At 41.1% G+C, this 14,076-nt stretch overlaps 2 protein-coding genes across 8 annotated transcripts in view; both read left to right on the top strand.

The window, feature by feature from the left end:
* Positions 1-2,651, top strand: part of LOC140558793 (E3 ubiquitin-protein ligase RNF19B) — a 28,480-nt gene extending 25,829 nt beyond the window's left edge. For all 3 annotated transcript variants that reach the window (XM_072682716.1, XM_072682717.1, XM_072682718.1), the window contains one exon: positions 980-2,651. In XM_072682716.1, the coding sequence (XP_072538817.1) occupies positions 980-1,175 (196 nt within the window). In that variant the 3' untranslated portion in view covers positions 1,176-2,651. The remainder of the gene's footprint in view (positions 1-979) is intronic.
* A 3,346-nt stretch (positions 2,652-5,997) lies between these two features.
* LOC140558829 (low density lipoprotein receptor adapter protein 1) overlaps positions 5,998-14,076 on the top strand; it is a 53,324-nt gene continuing 45,245 nt past the window's right edge. For 2 of the 5 annotated variants that reach the window (XR_011979873.1, XR_011979872.1), the window contains exon 1: positions 5,998-6,336. Coding sequence is in view for 2 of the 5 variants with exons in the window: in XM_072682719.1 (XP_072538820.1) it covers positions 6,252-6,336 (85 nt within the window). In the remaining 3 variants the exon portion in view is untranslated. Of the gene's footprint in view, positions 6,388-14,076 lie in introns of all 5 variants that reach the window. The other 3 variants (XM_072682719.1, XM_072682720.1, XR_011979874.1) reach the window with 2 other exon arrangements.

Below are 14,076 nucleotides of genomic sequence, written 5' to 3'. Positions count from 1 at the left end.
AAATTCCATTTAAAAAGCCTGCTTGCATTTATTTCTTTGTTTGTTTGCTAGTTTTAAGCTTTACACTCAAAACACGTTCTCTATAGGACAAATAGTAAGAGTTCTATGTACTAAGGGTTCTATGCACTTGCAGCAACAGTGAATCAATAGTGGTGCAGTGTTGAAGCTTCACAGGGGTTCTTAGAGATGAACCAATTAACCCACTGACTGTAGAAAACATGGACACCGCAACGTCTTTCAAAAGTGAAAGCAACCACAGGTTTAGCTCCTCAGCTGGCTGGATGCAGTGTGATGCATAGCTCCGCCCATCCCCATATTTGTCAATGACAAATCAGCCTATTTTCCATCTCATTTTTCTCCTCTAAACTGTCTTTCCATCTCTAGTGTCTAATTTCAACATTTAACTTTCCCTGTGTAATTTTGGCACATTTATTGATTTCCCCCCAGAAATCAGTTTTTTGAATTGCTATATTGTAAGAAGGTGGGGCTACACCCGTGGCTACAGGAATGAAGTGATTGACAGTCTTGGCTGAAAGAGACCTGTATGGTACCCTTTCTGTTCATTACATGGAGTAGCTGAGTTGTAGTGTAATTTGCATAACTGGGAACACGCTTGGTCTAGGAGATTCATCCAGGGGAAAATCTGCTTTGCTCCTGCATTGTAAACTAAAGGAAGACGGTCTGAGACACACTTGGTCTAGGAGAAGCTTTGCCCTGACTAAAGATACCCATGAAAAACCCTATTGTAAGGATGAACTCACTATTGTTACAAGTGACAAAAACTAGTGACTGATTATAAAAAGCAATGAAACTTAGAAATACAGATTTTAGACTGTCAGTAGATTCCACATTTCGTAAGTAGGATAGAAAGATTCATTGTGGTCTAAATTTGACACATTTTTGTGTATTGCATATTGTATTATATTTAAAGAGTCTGGCAAAGTTCTAAGGCTAAAACGTTGCTTGTGTCTGGCTGCAGGGAGGGGACCAACATTGAGGTGCGGGTGGAGATCGAGGCTCAGCCTCGGAGAGGCCGCCAGCCCAGCCTCAGCAGTGTCCTCTCTAGCAGGAGCCTGTCAGCAGAGTCCCTGCATCAGTCCCATGAACCTCTCTGTGCCTCACAACAGCTAGCGGGCAGAGACCCCCCGCCACTCACCGAGACAGACAGTGTCTGAGCCGCATCTAGGCCACACCCGCTTCCACCGCCCACTGCACCGCCCACCAGCCGCTTCTAGCCTCTGCCTCTTAACGCAGAGTCAGCGACATGGAGACCAATGGAGTGAAAGACCAGGACTGAGAGAGAGAGAAAGAAAGAGGGATTGAGAGAGGGGCAAGAAGGAGAAAGAATTCCGAATAATGACAGACGGCATGGAGACGTACGTCCCGGGCAGCTGCCAAAAATGCCACGAAGAGGATTACCGACTATACTACAAACTAAAATGACAGAGAGCATGTTTGTCAAGTAGTCTCATGGTTGTTAGCTCTTTTTATACTGTGTTGCAATGAAGAGCCTGTTGCCTACCCAGATGGTGTTCTGTTCTAATTTATTTGTTCAGCCTCTCTTCTAGCTACAATATATATACCCTTGTACTTAGCAGCTATATGATTTCACCCCCTCCAAATAACAATAAATCGAAGGAACGACAGCATGATTTCTTCTTCAGGGCTCTGTGGCCTGATTTGACTCGCAACCGTACACTGCCACGGTGTGGAATCCAATGCTTCCTTGGCTGGGGATTGTAGTGCTACAGGCTACTGTGCAACAGGGTATCTAGGGCTTTCCCTTATAGGGTGAATTCATTTGAATTATGCAAGTTCTTACATAACACAAGGCCATGTCCCATTTTAAGCGAGATGCAGTGAAAAGAATGGGACTCAGATCTGGAGTTTGCCCTCATCCACTAGTGTTTCCTGTGTGTAGCAAATAGCTAATCAGCCCTGTATTTTTAGCAGCGCAGTTGAAAAGAACTTGGCCAAGATGTTCATTGTCCATAACAGTGTAAAAGACCACAAACTGCTTACTGATGTTGATTTCAACCTGCGTTGTGTGATAGCGCTTCTAGTGGGCCGCCATGTCCAGGACTGACTGAACCAGTGGACTAGGCTCAGCTTAGGTAACTAGATGGGCACCTTGTTTATGCGGTTATCAGTAGTGTGATGGACTGAAGACTGAAGTGCAGGATGGGGTATTATGTTTGCTAAGCTGTTATTATGTACATGAGGAATCACTTGTTTCAAAATCTCCATCCATGAAATGGAAGCAGAGTGACATGGGCTGATATGCTGATTTGGATTCGGATTGATTTGGATATGGATTGATCTTCAGTTTTCAGCTGCTGGAGATTAACGGTCTCAACTCACATCCACAGCGTATGAAGGCGTGAAGTCTAAGTGATGCTCCTAACAGAAAACACCCAGATCTGTTCTTTGTGAGTCAGCACTAATCAAAAACCTCTCCTCAGCATGTCAACTGAGGTCTCTGCTTTCCTGAAAAACAGCCAATGGATAAGAAATTGAATTGAAAACTGAATTCGTCGCCAGGCATCAATTATTCAATGTGGGTCAGTCTACACCTACAGATCCAAAGTAACTGATACATGCAATGGCCTGAAAAAAATTAAATGGTATATAAATAAACATTCTAAGTGAAAGATGATGCTCATGTTCTTGGCAAGTGTGAGTTTTGTCATATTTTTTTATTTAGTTTTATTTCTTTATTTCTGCCAAACATTACTGCCATAATAAACACAGCTAGGCTTTTCTTGACTGAATATTGTGCCTATAGGCTATATACACTCTCTGGACAAAAACAAGCATCTAATAATCGATGAAAGCTTCCCCTGCTTTAATAACGGAGTCTGCTCCGGAAGGCAGGGATTACATCAGCCTTTTGAGATAGATCCTGTCCATTTTAACCAACCCTTAATCTAGGTTAGTGTTTCATGTCCAGGGAGTACGTGACACTGATGATCCTGCATTCCATGATGCCAGCTGTAGGGTTTAAAGACCTAAATCTGTGTGTGAATGCTTTAGTAGAGCTTAGGGAACACAGGGACAACACCATACCCTGATCCCAGTTCTCGATTTGTAGGTAAAATGCTGAAACAGGCACACATGAACTTGAGCTGACATGTCCACCCAGTTCAAGGGAGGCTCTCAAGGCTGTGTAATCCTAACCTGACAGAACTGACATTGTTATAAAGGTGACCCAAATAATAAGCATTAGCACACAACTGGTCTGATATTATGCTGTAGTAACTACCCAGCACACAAAGAGGGAGCTATAGGACAGAGTGTGAAGTGCTAAAGGAAGCATTCTAGAGACCACAGGTCTCAAAACCACAAAGCATCTACTCAGACACAGCTTTTTTCCACAACTCTTATGGACGTGATTATGGCCACACTGCACACTTTGGGCTTTTTCTGCTCAAGCACACCTGATTCACCTCACCTGTTCATTGTCAGGTTTAGTAAGTCTGTAAGAGCAGGACAATTAGCAAACTGTGCTGGACTCTGGCACCTGTTGACCACTACTGAACTATACATATGAGACATACACATATCCCTGAAAATACCTTTGTAAATATGTGCTTTTGAACTTGGCCAAGATGTTCATTGTCCATAACAGTGTATAAGACCAACTGCTTACTGATGTTGATTTCAACCTGCGTTGTGTGATAGCACTTCTAGTGGGCCACTGAAGTGGACTGAAGACTGAAGTGCAGGATGGGGTATTATGTTACCCTGTTATTTACTGTTATTATGTACATGAGGAATCACTTGTTTCAAAATATCCATCCCTGAAATGGAAGCTTTTGAAGCAGACTACAATTCTTAACGTGGCCTCCCAATTTTGTCCGACAAAAATAGGATGTTAAAATAAATAGGCTAAATCTGGATTTTATATTAGGCTGGCCTATATACTCAAAAAGTCTTGTCTAGTGATTTACGAGGACCTAACTAATCGGCTTCTACAGGAATACAGTTACCTAAAAGATCTCAGTTTGATTTGAGGATCTTATGATGTCTATATGGCCTACACACACACACACACACACACACACACACACACACACACACACACAAAATAGCTTTATATATATTTTAGGTAGATGTTAAAGCTTCATTTGGTAACAGTAGTCTCATTTTTTTCAAATGGAAATCACCTCAAAAATACAGTAGCATAATAATGGCCTTTGTAGTATAATAAAGATAATACCAGTGGTTCAGATACTGTACACTATATGTTCACTAGTATGTAGACGCCTGCTCATCCAATGTTTCTTTAGAAATAAAGGGCATTTATTAGAGGCCTGACTGCCCTACACTGCAGTAACAGCCCCTCTCTTCAGAAAAGGCTCTTCAGTAGATGTTGGAAAACTGTAAAGAATAAACGGAAGTCAGTCACAAGAGCATGAGTGTTGAGTGATACTGATGTTGAGTGACAAGTTCTGGATCACAAACATCACTCCAGCTCATCCCAAAGATATTTGATGAAGCTCCATCACTCAAGAGAACACAGTTCCACTGACAGAAAAATGGCTTTACAAATCTTTCAATGCAGACTTCATCAACTTTTCATTCCCCAAGACCAGGGGTGTTCAACCTTATCCACAAAGGGTGGGTGAGGGTGGCCAGTTTATACTCCAGCCAAGCAGTACCTTGAGCAAACAAGTACAGTCAGGTGAGCACTGGGTTGATTAGGAAAAAAAAACCTTTATCTGTCAGTCATCCATTGGGCATACATTTATTTGCACTAATCCTAAGCTATAAGACTCCAGTAAGACATTGTGTACACACCGTCAAGGATATACATGCTTCACATAAACCCAATCAACGATGCAACACCTTCCTAGAAATACGTGTTTACTCATGCCCGGCACAACTTATAGCAATGATGCTCACAAATAAGATATAATTAAGCTATGTGAAATTTGTTAGCTAGCCTTGAGACTTTTTCAGGGCAGGCTAAGTGTCCATGCCCCCCCACACCCCTTGTCCCTTGAAGCTGGGCCTGTAGTGAAAAAAGACGTTTCTTCCCGCTTCTTCCCTTCTGGTCAGTACAGCTGGTGTGTACACAAGCAGAGTCACTTTCGCACAATGTGAATTAACCAATGAAAGTATGCTAAATCCTAAGCAGTCTTATCAGGTAGTTACTGTATCTATGCAACACTGTAATCTGACTGATAGCTGTTCACACTTTGTCTTTAAAGCTTGCACAATGTTGCTGTCATGCAAAAACATCTTACCTCCAAAATGGCAACTTTACAGGAGAAGGAAAAACCTTCTTAACTTTCTTAATTTTTATTGGTCCATTCATCATGACGTTTTGATACAGTACAAAGATCCACTAGCCGATTTAAACTATGTAAAAAAAAAAACTAAAAAGAAAACTAAATAATAATAATAATAACAATAATTATTATTATTATTATTATTATTATACATGCAGATACAAGGTTTTTGCATGACAGGGGCAATATACAGGATCATACTGTGTGTTTCAGCTTGTGTGCTTTTTTAATGCTGTACAATGATGGCAATATTTCTTACAGCCCTGCAGGCCTATATTCTAAGCTGCCTTTACTTACTGCAAAATTTCATTTTTACAGAGCAGGCTAAAGTTATCAATAAATAATCAATACAGCAATACAGAATCCAATAGTCGAGAGCCAGATTGAAAATATGCCAAAACGGTAAAATAATTATTAAATATATTATTAATTATAAAAATTATTAATTCATTATTAATTCATTATTCATTACTGGAAACAATTTCAACTTTTTCAACAAATTTCCTCATCATTAATGCCTCATCATTAACTCATCAGGACAGGATAATCGTAGCCTCATTAGAAATGATCACTTCCCCTAATTTGGCAATTAGCCTACTTCATGTCCACACACTGGACTCCTCCCCTCACTCACCGCGGGTTGACGTTACACCGGAAATGGGCGTGGCAAGTGAGCGAGCGAGCGCGCACCTTTGTGGACTGTGCGCGGCGCTCAGCGCTCTGGCGAGGGGAGGAGAGGGTTAACAGCGCATTCTCTCAGCAGCGTCCCGATGAAGGCTTCAGAGCAGCTCTCCACACGGACAACCCCAAAGCCTGCTCCCTAGCACTGCTCCTCTCTTCCCCCACGCCCCATCCACTCCTGCGCTCTCAGCCCCGCCGAGGAGGAGGAGGAAGAGGAGGAGGAGGAGGAAGAGGAGGAGGACAGCCCCACCTGGCAGAAGAGCACACCTTTACGGCATGGACGCGTTAAAATCCGCCGGCAGGGCCATCATCAAAAGTCCGGGAGTTCCGCGACACACATGGGGAACCTCCAAGCACGAAAGTGAGTAGCTGGCAGCTGGCTGAAGCTGCTGCGGGACTGAACTACAGGCTGGTACGTCCGGTGTGATACAGCTGATGAAGCGATTAGAGCTCATGATCTGACACCTCAGCTTGCGATCCCTCTTTAGGACAGCAGAGAGTTTAGGACATGCAGCGCTGGAAAACGAGCTGTAGTTGAAGGCTTTCCAGCAAATGCTGCGGTTTGCAGAGATTTCCAGCAGTCCACTGCTGCCTTTTCCTCTACCTGAATTAAGTATCTGAATTCGATCAGGTCCTAAAGCTACTCTTTTTACAGGATGCTGACATCTGGCAGGTGTCTCAAGACCTGGCTGTGAGGATGATGAGTATCACTGGGAAAAATAAAAGTTTTTTCAGAAGACAAAACTTTGATAGCAGAAAGGATGTTCTTAAGTCAGGGCTCGCAAACCTAAGTTGCCCATTGGCTGAGGGAGCAATTTGAGGGATAAATTGCTTCACATATTAATTGTAACTTTTTTTAATGAAGTGTAAACTGCTTTGTTGTGCACAAATTAGCATATCAGAGTACTTCATATTGGTGGTGATGGGAGCCAGACATCTTTATTGCTTTTAAAACCCTCTCACAGAAAACTATTATTATTTTAGGCATTATTTTGAGGAGGTACATAAAAAATAGTATAGTGCTATTAAAATCTGTTCATAGTGGAGCAATACATGCAGGTCGTTGGAAGGCAAAATAGTCCCCAAAGAAAACATTTTTAGTAGACCACTATTTTCAAAACTGTATAACAAGAACGCAGACAGATCACTGCTTGTTTTGGATAGTCAATAAAATGGATGTGTTGAAGCTATACCATCGCTGTCACCATCGCTGAAGCATTCTGACTCAGTTTCTCTAGAACAGCGAGGGCTCGTATTTAAGCAGCGCTGTGGGCCTGATGTGCCCTCGAGCCAGTAGTTTGAAATCCCTGCCTTATAGTAAAAGCTTATTCACTACTTGTTCTTCACTTCTCATTTTTATTGTTTACTCTACAGCAGACTCATGCAAAATCACTATGCTGTGCACTGTTCGGCTAGTCTAGTGTATTAAAGCATTTAGGTGAGGAACTTATCATTACATAGTGTTGATGTGGGAAACGGAGATGCTCTCCATTTCTGTTGTTTTATTTTCACACAGTTTAAAAGCAGTGTCTGCCGGACTACTAAAATAATTTGCTTCTCCACACCATCACAGATGACTGGAAATGAAGTAATTAAGATGCAACTTATGCAACCCCTTATGCTCCTGACATTACACTCTATTGATTACTAATCAGTAATCCTGCAAAGCAATGCAAACTGGCTGAGTTGTTCCTGAGCTAAAACAATGGAGGTATATTTTCTGCTTTACTGCAGTAAACGTTAAAACCATAGCTTTACATAGTTCTGCCATTCTCACAGGCTCAAAATGAATTGGACAATTTACTCGTAAGTTGTTTCATGGACAGTTGGGGCCAGTTCCATCTTTATCTCGACAATTTAAGGTGATAAGAGGTCTGGAGTTGATTCCAAGAATTTGCGTTTGGAAGCGGCTCATGGTAAATCTTAAAATGCCTTCCAAAGTGGGGTTGATGCAACTGGAGGCCATCATTAAACTGAAAAAAGGAATCAGTAAGTCACATAGAGCAAAACATTAGAGTGGCCAAATTGACAATTTGGTACATTCTTGAAAAGAAGAAATGCAGTGGTGAGCTCAACAATACCAAAAAGCATGGAAGACCACCGAGGACCATTCACAACATAACTAATCAAATCAGGAACACTCCTAAGGAAGTAGGCATATCATCGTCAAAACCTGCAATCAGGAGATGCCTTCTTGAATGTAAATATTTTATAAAGAAGGTTTATTTCATCATGCACACCACTTTTAGGAACAAATTCAGGTCTGGTCAGATTAGACTGCCAGAAAAATATATATAATACTCAGTTTAGTTGAGTGTAGTGAACAAAATAAAGGATTCATGATCTTAAACATACCACATCATCTGTCAAACATGGTGGAGGCACTGTTTTGGCATGGGCCTGAGAGGCAGCCAATGGAACTGTGCCACTGGTGATTACTGAAGATATTGCCTCTGATAGCAGGATGAATTCTGAAGTGTATAGAGCTCTACTTTCTGCTCAGATCCAGTCAAATTCTGCAAAACAGTCATGAAGACACATCACACTACAGATAGATCATTTAAAACACACCATGAAAGAAACCCAGAAGCTTTTTAAGACAAAAAACTTAATGTTTAGACAAAACTGAAGGCAGAAAGACCCACAAACAAGCAGCGACTGAAGGTGGCTGCAATAAAGGCCTGGTACATTTTATGGGAAGAGACTATGAGGCATTTCATGATGTCCATGGGCTTCACTTCAGACTTCAGGCAGACAATTATTGCAAATGATGTACAAACAAGTACTCAAACATTCCTTGCAATTATAGATATGTAAGTTCCTCCAATGACGTTTGAGCTTGTAAAACTGGATGGACTGTAGGTTACTCCATTGTTGTGGTGTAGAGAGACCAAATTGCAATAACTGCACCACTGTACAAATACTTATGGGCTTGACTGTAAATGTAATGTTTAGAATTGATTGTTTATTGTAAAGGTTTAGAATTAATCTCTTTTCTCCTATATTTGAGATAGAAACTGTTGTTTAATCAGCGACAGTATATATAGTACTACCTCACTGTCCAAAAAAAGGAGGGTATTTGTCCTAAGAATCACACACCATTGTCTTATGGCCATCCTTTGCCTGCTGGCCGGTTTAGCTGCGCGATTGTCTGTGTGTAAGCTGTGCTGTCAGCTGTTGGTTAGTAGGGGTGAGAGGGGAGGAGAGCGAGCTCATTCTCTTCATGAAATCGCTCGTGTCACATGCGGAGTGACAGGCAGTGAGGAGTTTGTGGCAGTCTGTAGCTTGCGGTCCTACACACTGTCACTCTGATGTGTGAAACATTAGCTACGAGAGTCATTCTTAGGGGGGGGAGCCAGTCCAGCTTTACGCGACTCAAAAGCGAAATCTAAATCGTGCAGTTAGGGGCAGTTGCTTTCAGAGGCTCCATAAAACATTCTGACTGACACATTTGAAAATGAGCCAAACCAATTATTAAATTCAAGTGTGTGTGACAGTTTAATTTCGGTATGCTGTCATTGGATTAAATTTTAATGATTCATTAATGCTTAGCTGTCCTTCAAGTGCGTTTACATTGGTGAAGTAGGGCTAAAAGGCTAGGGTCAAACAGTTCTGGGTCTAATTGCCATGGGTTAGTGGTTACAGAGCTGGACTGGTAGCTTCTTAATTGCTCATTAGTGCACCATAGCTCTTTTCATGGCTCATTCAGCAGTTATGCTAGCTCTTCAAAGCAATGTTTGTTGCAGAATATAGACTTTACACTGCCTGAAAAAAACAACATTAGGACACTAATTATTATTATTAAAAAATTGCAACCTCCTGAATGTGTAAAGCAGCAGCACAAATAAATAACTAATAAGTAACTTAAAGCTTAAATAAAGACTTAAAGCATCAGTATGCAACAATTGGTACAGTCAGCAAGTAAAATGTGCATCATGCTGAGCCCAGAATAGGAACAATAAAGATATGCTATTCTCCCTATTACACATCAGCGAAGCATTCAGAATGATAGTGTTACTTTAAGACCACAGTAACTGTGTCTGTTGCTAATCATGCTACCGTAAGTCACCCATCTACGCGACTGTTACAAGTTTGGACAGTCTTTTGTCAAACAATCCTTTAAGTGTGATGACAAATTGTTGCATTTGATTCCATAGCATATAACACATTAATGCTACTGTAACAATGTGGTGTTAAGTGTAACACTTCAGACCACAGTAACTCTGTCTGTTACTAGTCATGCCTTGCATGCATGTAAAGTGGAATTTGTGGGATTGATGTGATAAATGTGTTCATCAGTTTCAGATGTTTTCATGCTGTTAGCGAGCTACGTTTACGTTGTAACGACTTGCTAGACCACTGTTGCTTGGAAGGTTACAAGCCAACAACGACATGTAGTGGAGAGTAAACATATCATCAACATACCTTTATTGAGTTTAGAATTTTGTAAATTGTTTACCCACTTTTGCTTATTTTAAAAGTGACCCACTTCCTCACTTGAGATCTCTTAAAAATTTAAGTTGACAAATCTAGTTTTCACTGTTCTCATGTCCTTGCCCTCTGACTCCCAGTTCCATTAATGAAAAGTGAAAAGACCTGAAGAAACCATAGCAAATCCTTTATGCTGTGTGCATATACTTTACATTTTACAAACGCCTCTAAAGACACTGCGTCAGATCTGCAAACAAAGGTATTCTTTTGTACCGACCACTATTATCATAGACATCCAGACATAAGAAACGTGCAAAACACTGTTACTGCTGTTTCTATTCGCGTTTCCGTTCACATCGAAGAAGCGTTGCCACACGACTCCACTATTCCACTATTGGCAAAAGTCATGTGTACAGAGAATTTAGATGTGGAATCAGAATTTATAACATAATATAGTATATATATAGTATAACAGAAAATTATGAAAAACCGTTACTGTCATTTAAATTCAATTATAGCTGACATATTACTGATTATAATATAATTACCATATTTACTGGGCTAATTATTGTATCAATTAGCAGCTTATAATAATTATATTCTGCACAGACAGTGAAAAACAGTTTTGAAAGTTTTTTTCATGTTTGTTTGGTTGAAAATTATTAGAAGGTTATTGACAAACTGAAATTCTACAATTTAAGCATAAAAAGGTTCTACAGTACATAGTAATGAAAAGTTTTTTGTCCACTAATATAGTGCTGCTATATAGAACCCTTTATTTATGGTTCTATATAGAAACCATGCAGAACCCCTTTAATTAAGGGTGTGTGTTGCAATTATTTCCAGTGGCATTCATAGCATGTATAAGTGTTGTTAAACAGTTGCTGAACCACATGTGTGGTTTGAACTGAGACTGTTTGTGCAAAGGGAATACCTAAACAAAGATGACTCCAGGAGGCACCTGAAAGAGTCCAAAAGAGTGTTCATTTGCATAATATGGACACTTATTTTAGTTGTTGAGATATTTAATGGTATGTGTTACTGATCCGAGGGTGTTTATATGTGGTTGTGATGACTTGCTTTCATTTAAATGCTGAAACCTTTGTTTTAGAGGCAATACTAGCATTTGTGGTAAAGGACAGAATAACAAATAATGAAATGGATGGGAAGATGTGTTTGCTTCATGCCTGTAGTTGTCCACTGATCCACCGTTACGCAGCTGGGCTCCCACTAATATCTTGAGCTGTATCAGTACCATATGGAAACATCTTGATTCCAGTGGAAAAATGAGAATTCTTTTAGTTAGATGAAAGAGAGAGCTGTGAGGCATCCAGTCCATCCACAGTGAGGCCTTTCATACACATATGAAATAAAAATCAATTGAATGTAATAACACTCTAAATTTGCTCATTCTAACAGTAGGGTGGATCCAGCATTCTGTATAGGGTGCCAGTAGCTATGCAAAAAATGCATTAGTGAGCTGTGTGTGCTGTAGTGTACTGTGTGCTGACCTCCTGTATGAATGTGTGTGAATCTGTTTCACTGGCTAGTGGTCTGCAGAACATCCACATACAAAGTGTACCTGTGAACTGTGTACTAATGAGCCAGCAAAGATCTGCAGTATGGCCTATGTTCAATATTAACACATATATCAAGTAAGCAGCTGAAATATAGCATTAGTGAAAGGCAGTTGTTGATTTGCATCATCCCTAAATTGCCAGTCTTGACAGCTGAGTGATCCAACACAGCCCCTTCATGTCAATTAGCAGCTCTGTGTGTGATTTGTAGTCTGCTCACTGCCGAGACCTGGTGATGCTGAGGGAATAGTGTGAAAACTTTAATAGCTAAATAATATTGCTTGTATTTGCATAGAAACCATGAATATTCATGGTGTGATGCCTCCCCGGCCATAGCTTTGATGCAGAACAGAGAGATAGCAGTAGTTCTCTCCCCCCACAGTTAAATAAATGCAGTAGCAGTTATCTCTTCTCTCTCCTCTCAAAAGTATAAATTCAAAGCAGTGAAGTCCAATGCCATGTTTCCATTTCTGGTGCCAGGAGCGAATGTGAAAGCTAAGCACATCCTTGTGGGACTCCTGGTGGCCATCATCTGTTAAGGTCATCGTGTTGGCATGAGCAGGAAAGCTGGGGCATGAGCCCACAGAGAAGGGCTTCTGTCTCATCTGATTGTGTCATGGAAATGCAAGTGACTGTTCCAAAGGTCAGTTTGAATGCCATGAGCAGTAGGACACCCCCCTCCCTCCATATTTTCTACAGCTCTGCTTCTGCTGAGGCTATTCTTTCTTGGTGTGTTGCAGCATATGTAGGTTACTCTGTTAGGAGAAGCTTAAAAGAGTTTCTTGAGTTTTGAAGAATCTTACTCTTACTGGCTACTTTTCCAGCTTAGTAATCCTAATGAAGAAACTATAGTAACTTAGTATTTGGTAAAGGTTTGGTTTGTGGAGTCCCACAAGGTTCTATTTTAGGGTCTATGAAACTTATGTTAATTATGACAGTCATGGTAAAGGGCTGAGAACTAAAGTGTGGGCTTACGTACAAGATCTACCGGGTTTACGTGCTTGTGTACAGTTCGGGACTGTGGTCCATCTGCTGCACAGTCTATGTTAGCCATCCTCTAGCATCAGTGGTAGGCTTCTTTTGGCTGGATATTTTTGGATGTTGGACCACTCTCAACCTAGCAGATCCTAATGTGTGTAAAAACTCAAATAATATCTGCCCTGAAATCAGAAACTGACCAATCATTCATGCAGGAGATGGTGGGTGACACTTTGAGCAGAGTAGCAGACATCATAGAGTAGATTAGCTTCACCAGAAATCAGCTACTTCACTCTTTACAGCATTCATTACAGCAGATGCACATGAACCTAAAGTCACCTTTCCCAATGCCAAGCAACCACTAGAGGAGTATAGAGCCCCCCAGCACAGAGCTGTGTTCTCTGGAGTGATGGAGCTCCATCCAATGTGTGTGTGTGTGTGTGTGTGTGTGTGTACATGTTGCATTGCTGTAATATAATCATAATTTATGTCATTCTCTCCATTATGTTGCCTGGTCTTCAGAATAATTGTAGTGTAATAGTTGCTGAATATGTCAGAGGAGAGTTCCGCTGCCATTCTCACTCTCTGATGTGCACATTCGTCTGTATTACGAAAACCACCCCTATCATTTATTCACCACTTACCTGCTGCATGAACAGTGGTTACACAATTTCTGTGCATTTGTGGATAAAGTGAACAGTGTGGCTGTGCAGTCCAGGATGAGCTTGTTTAGGGTGTGTGTGTGGGTGAGGCTGTCAGGTGTTCGCTTAAAAGCTTCTGAAGGACGAGATGCTGACGACTGTACTGTCCTCTGTGACCCTCTTTCAATTAACGAGAGTACATAAAGACACCCACTCTTGCACATATACTAGCTAGGAATACTGTACCGACTGCAGAGTACTACACCAGTTCACATGGCTGGTCGGCCAGAGCCACACATAGTTAGAATGCAGCCTCTAGATCTTTTGTCATTTTCAGGACTTCCAGATTTGTACCCGTTAGCTGCAGAGCTCTGCTTTATCGTCACTGCAGGACATTTAAATATGACTTCCACTGCCCTGACCCACAGGCGCAGAGTAGAGCCAGACTGAAGTAGTTAGAGACCCTCTGCCCCA

This window comes from Salminus brasiliensis, chromosome 1 (assembly GCF_030463535.1).
Source record: "Salminus brasiliensis chromosome 1, fSalBra1.hap2, whole genome shotgun sequence".
Classification (NCBI taxonomy): Eukaryota; Metazoa; Chordata; class Actinopteri; order Characiformes; family Bryconidae; genus Salminus; species Salminus brasiliensis.
Note: the sequence above shows the minus strand (reverse complement) of the source record. Positions and strands in the feature narration are given on the sequence as shown.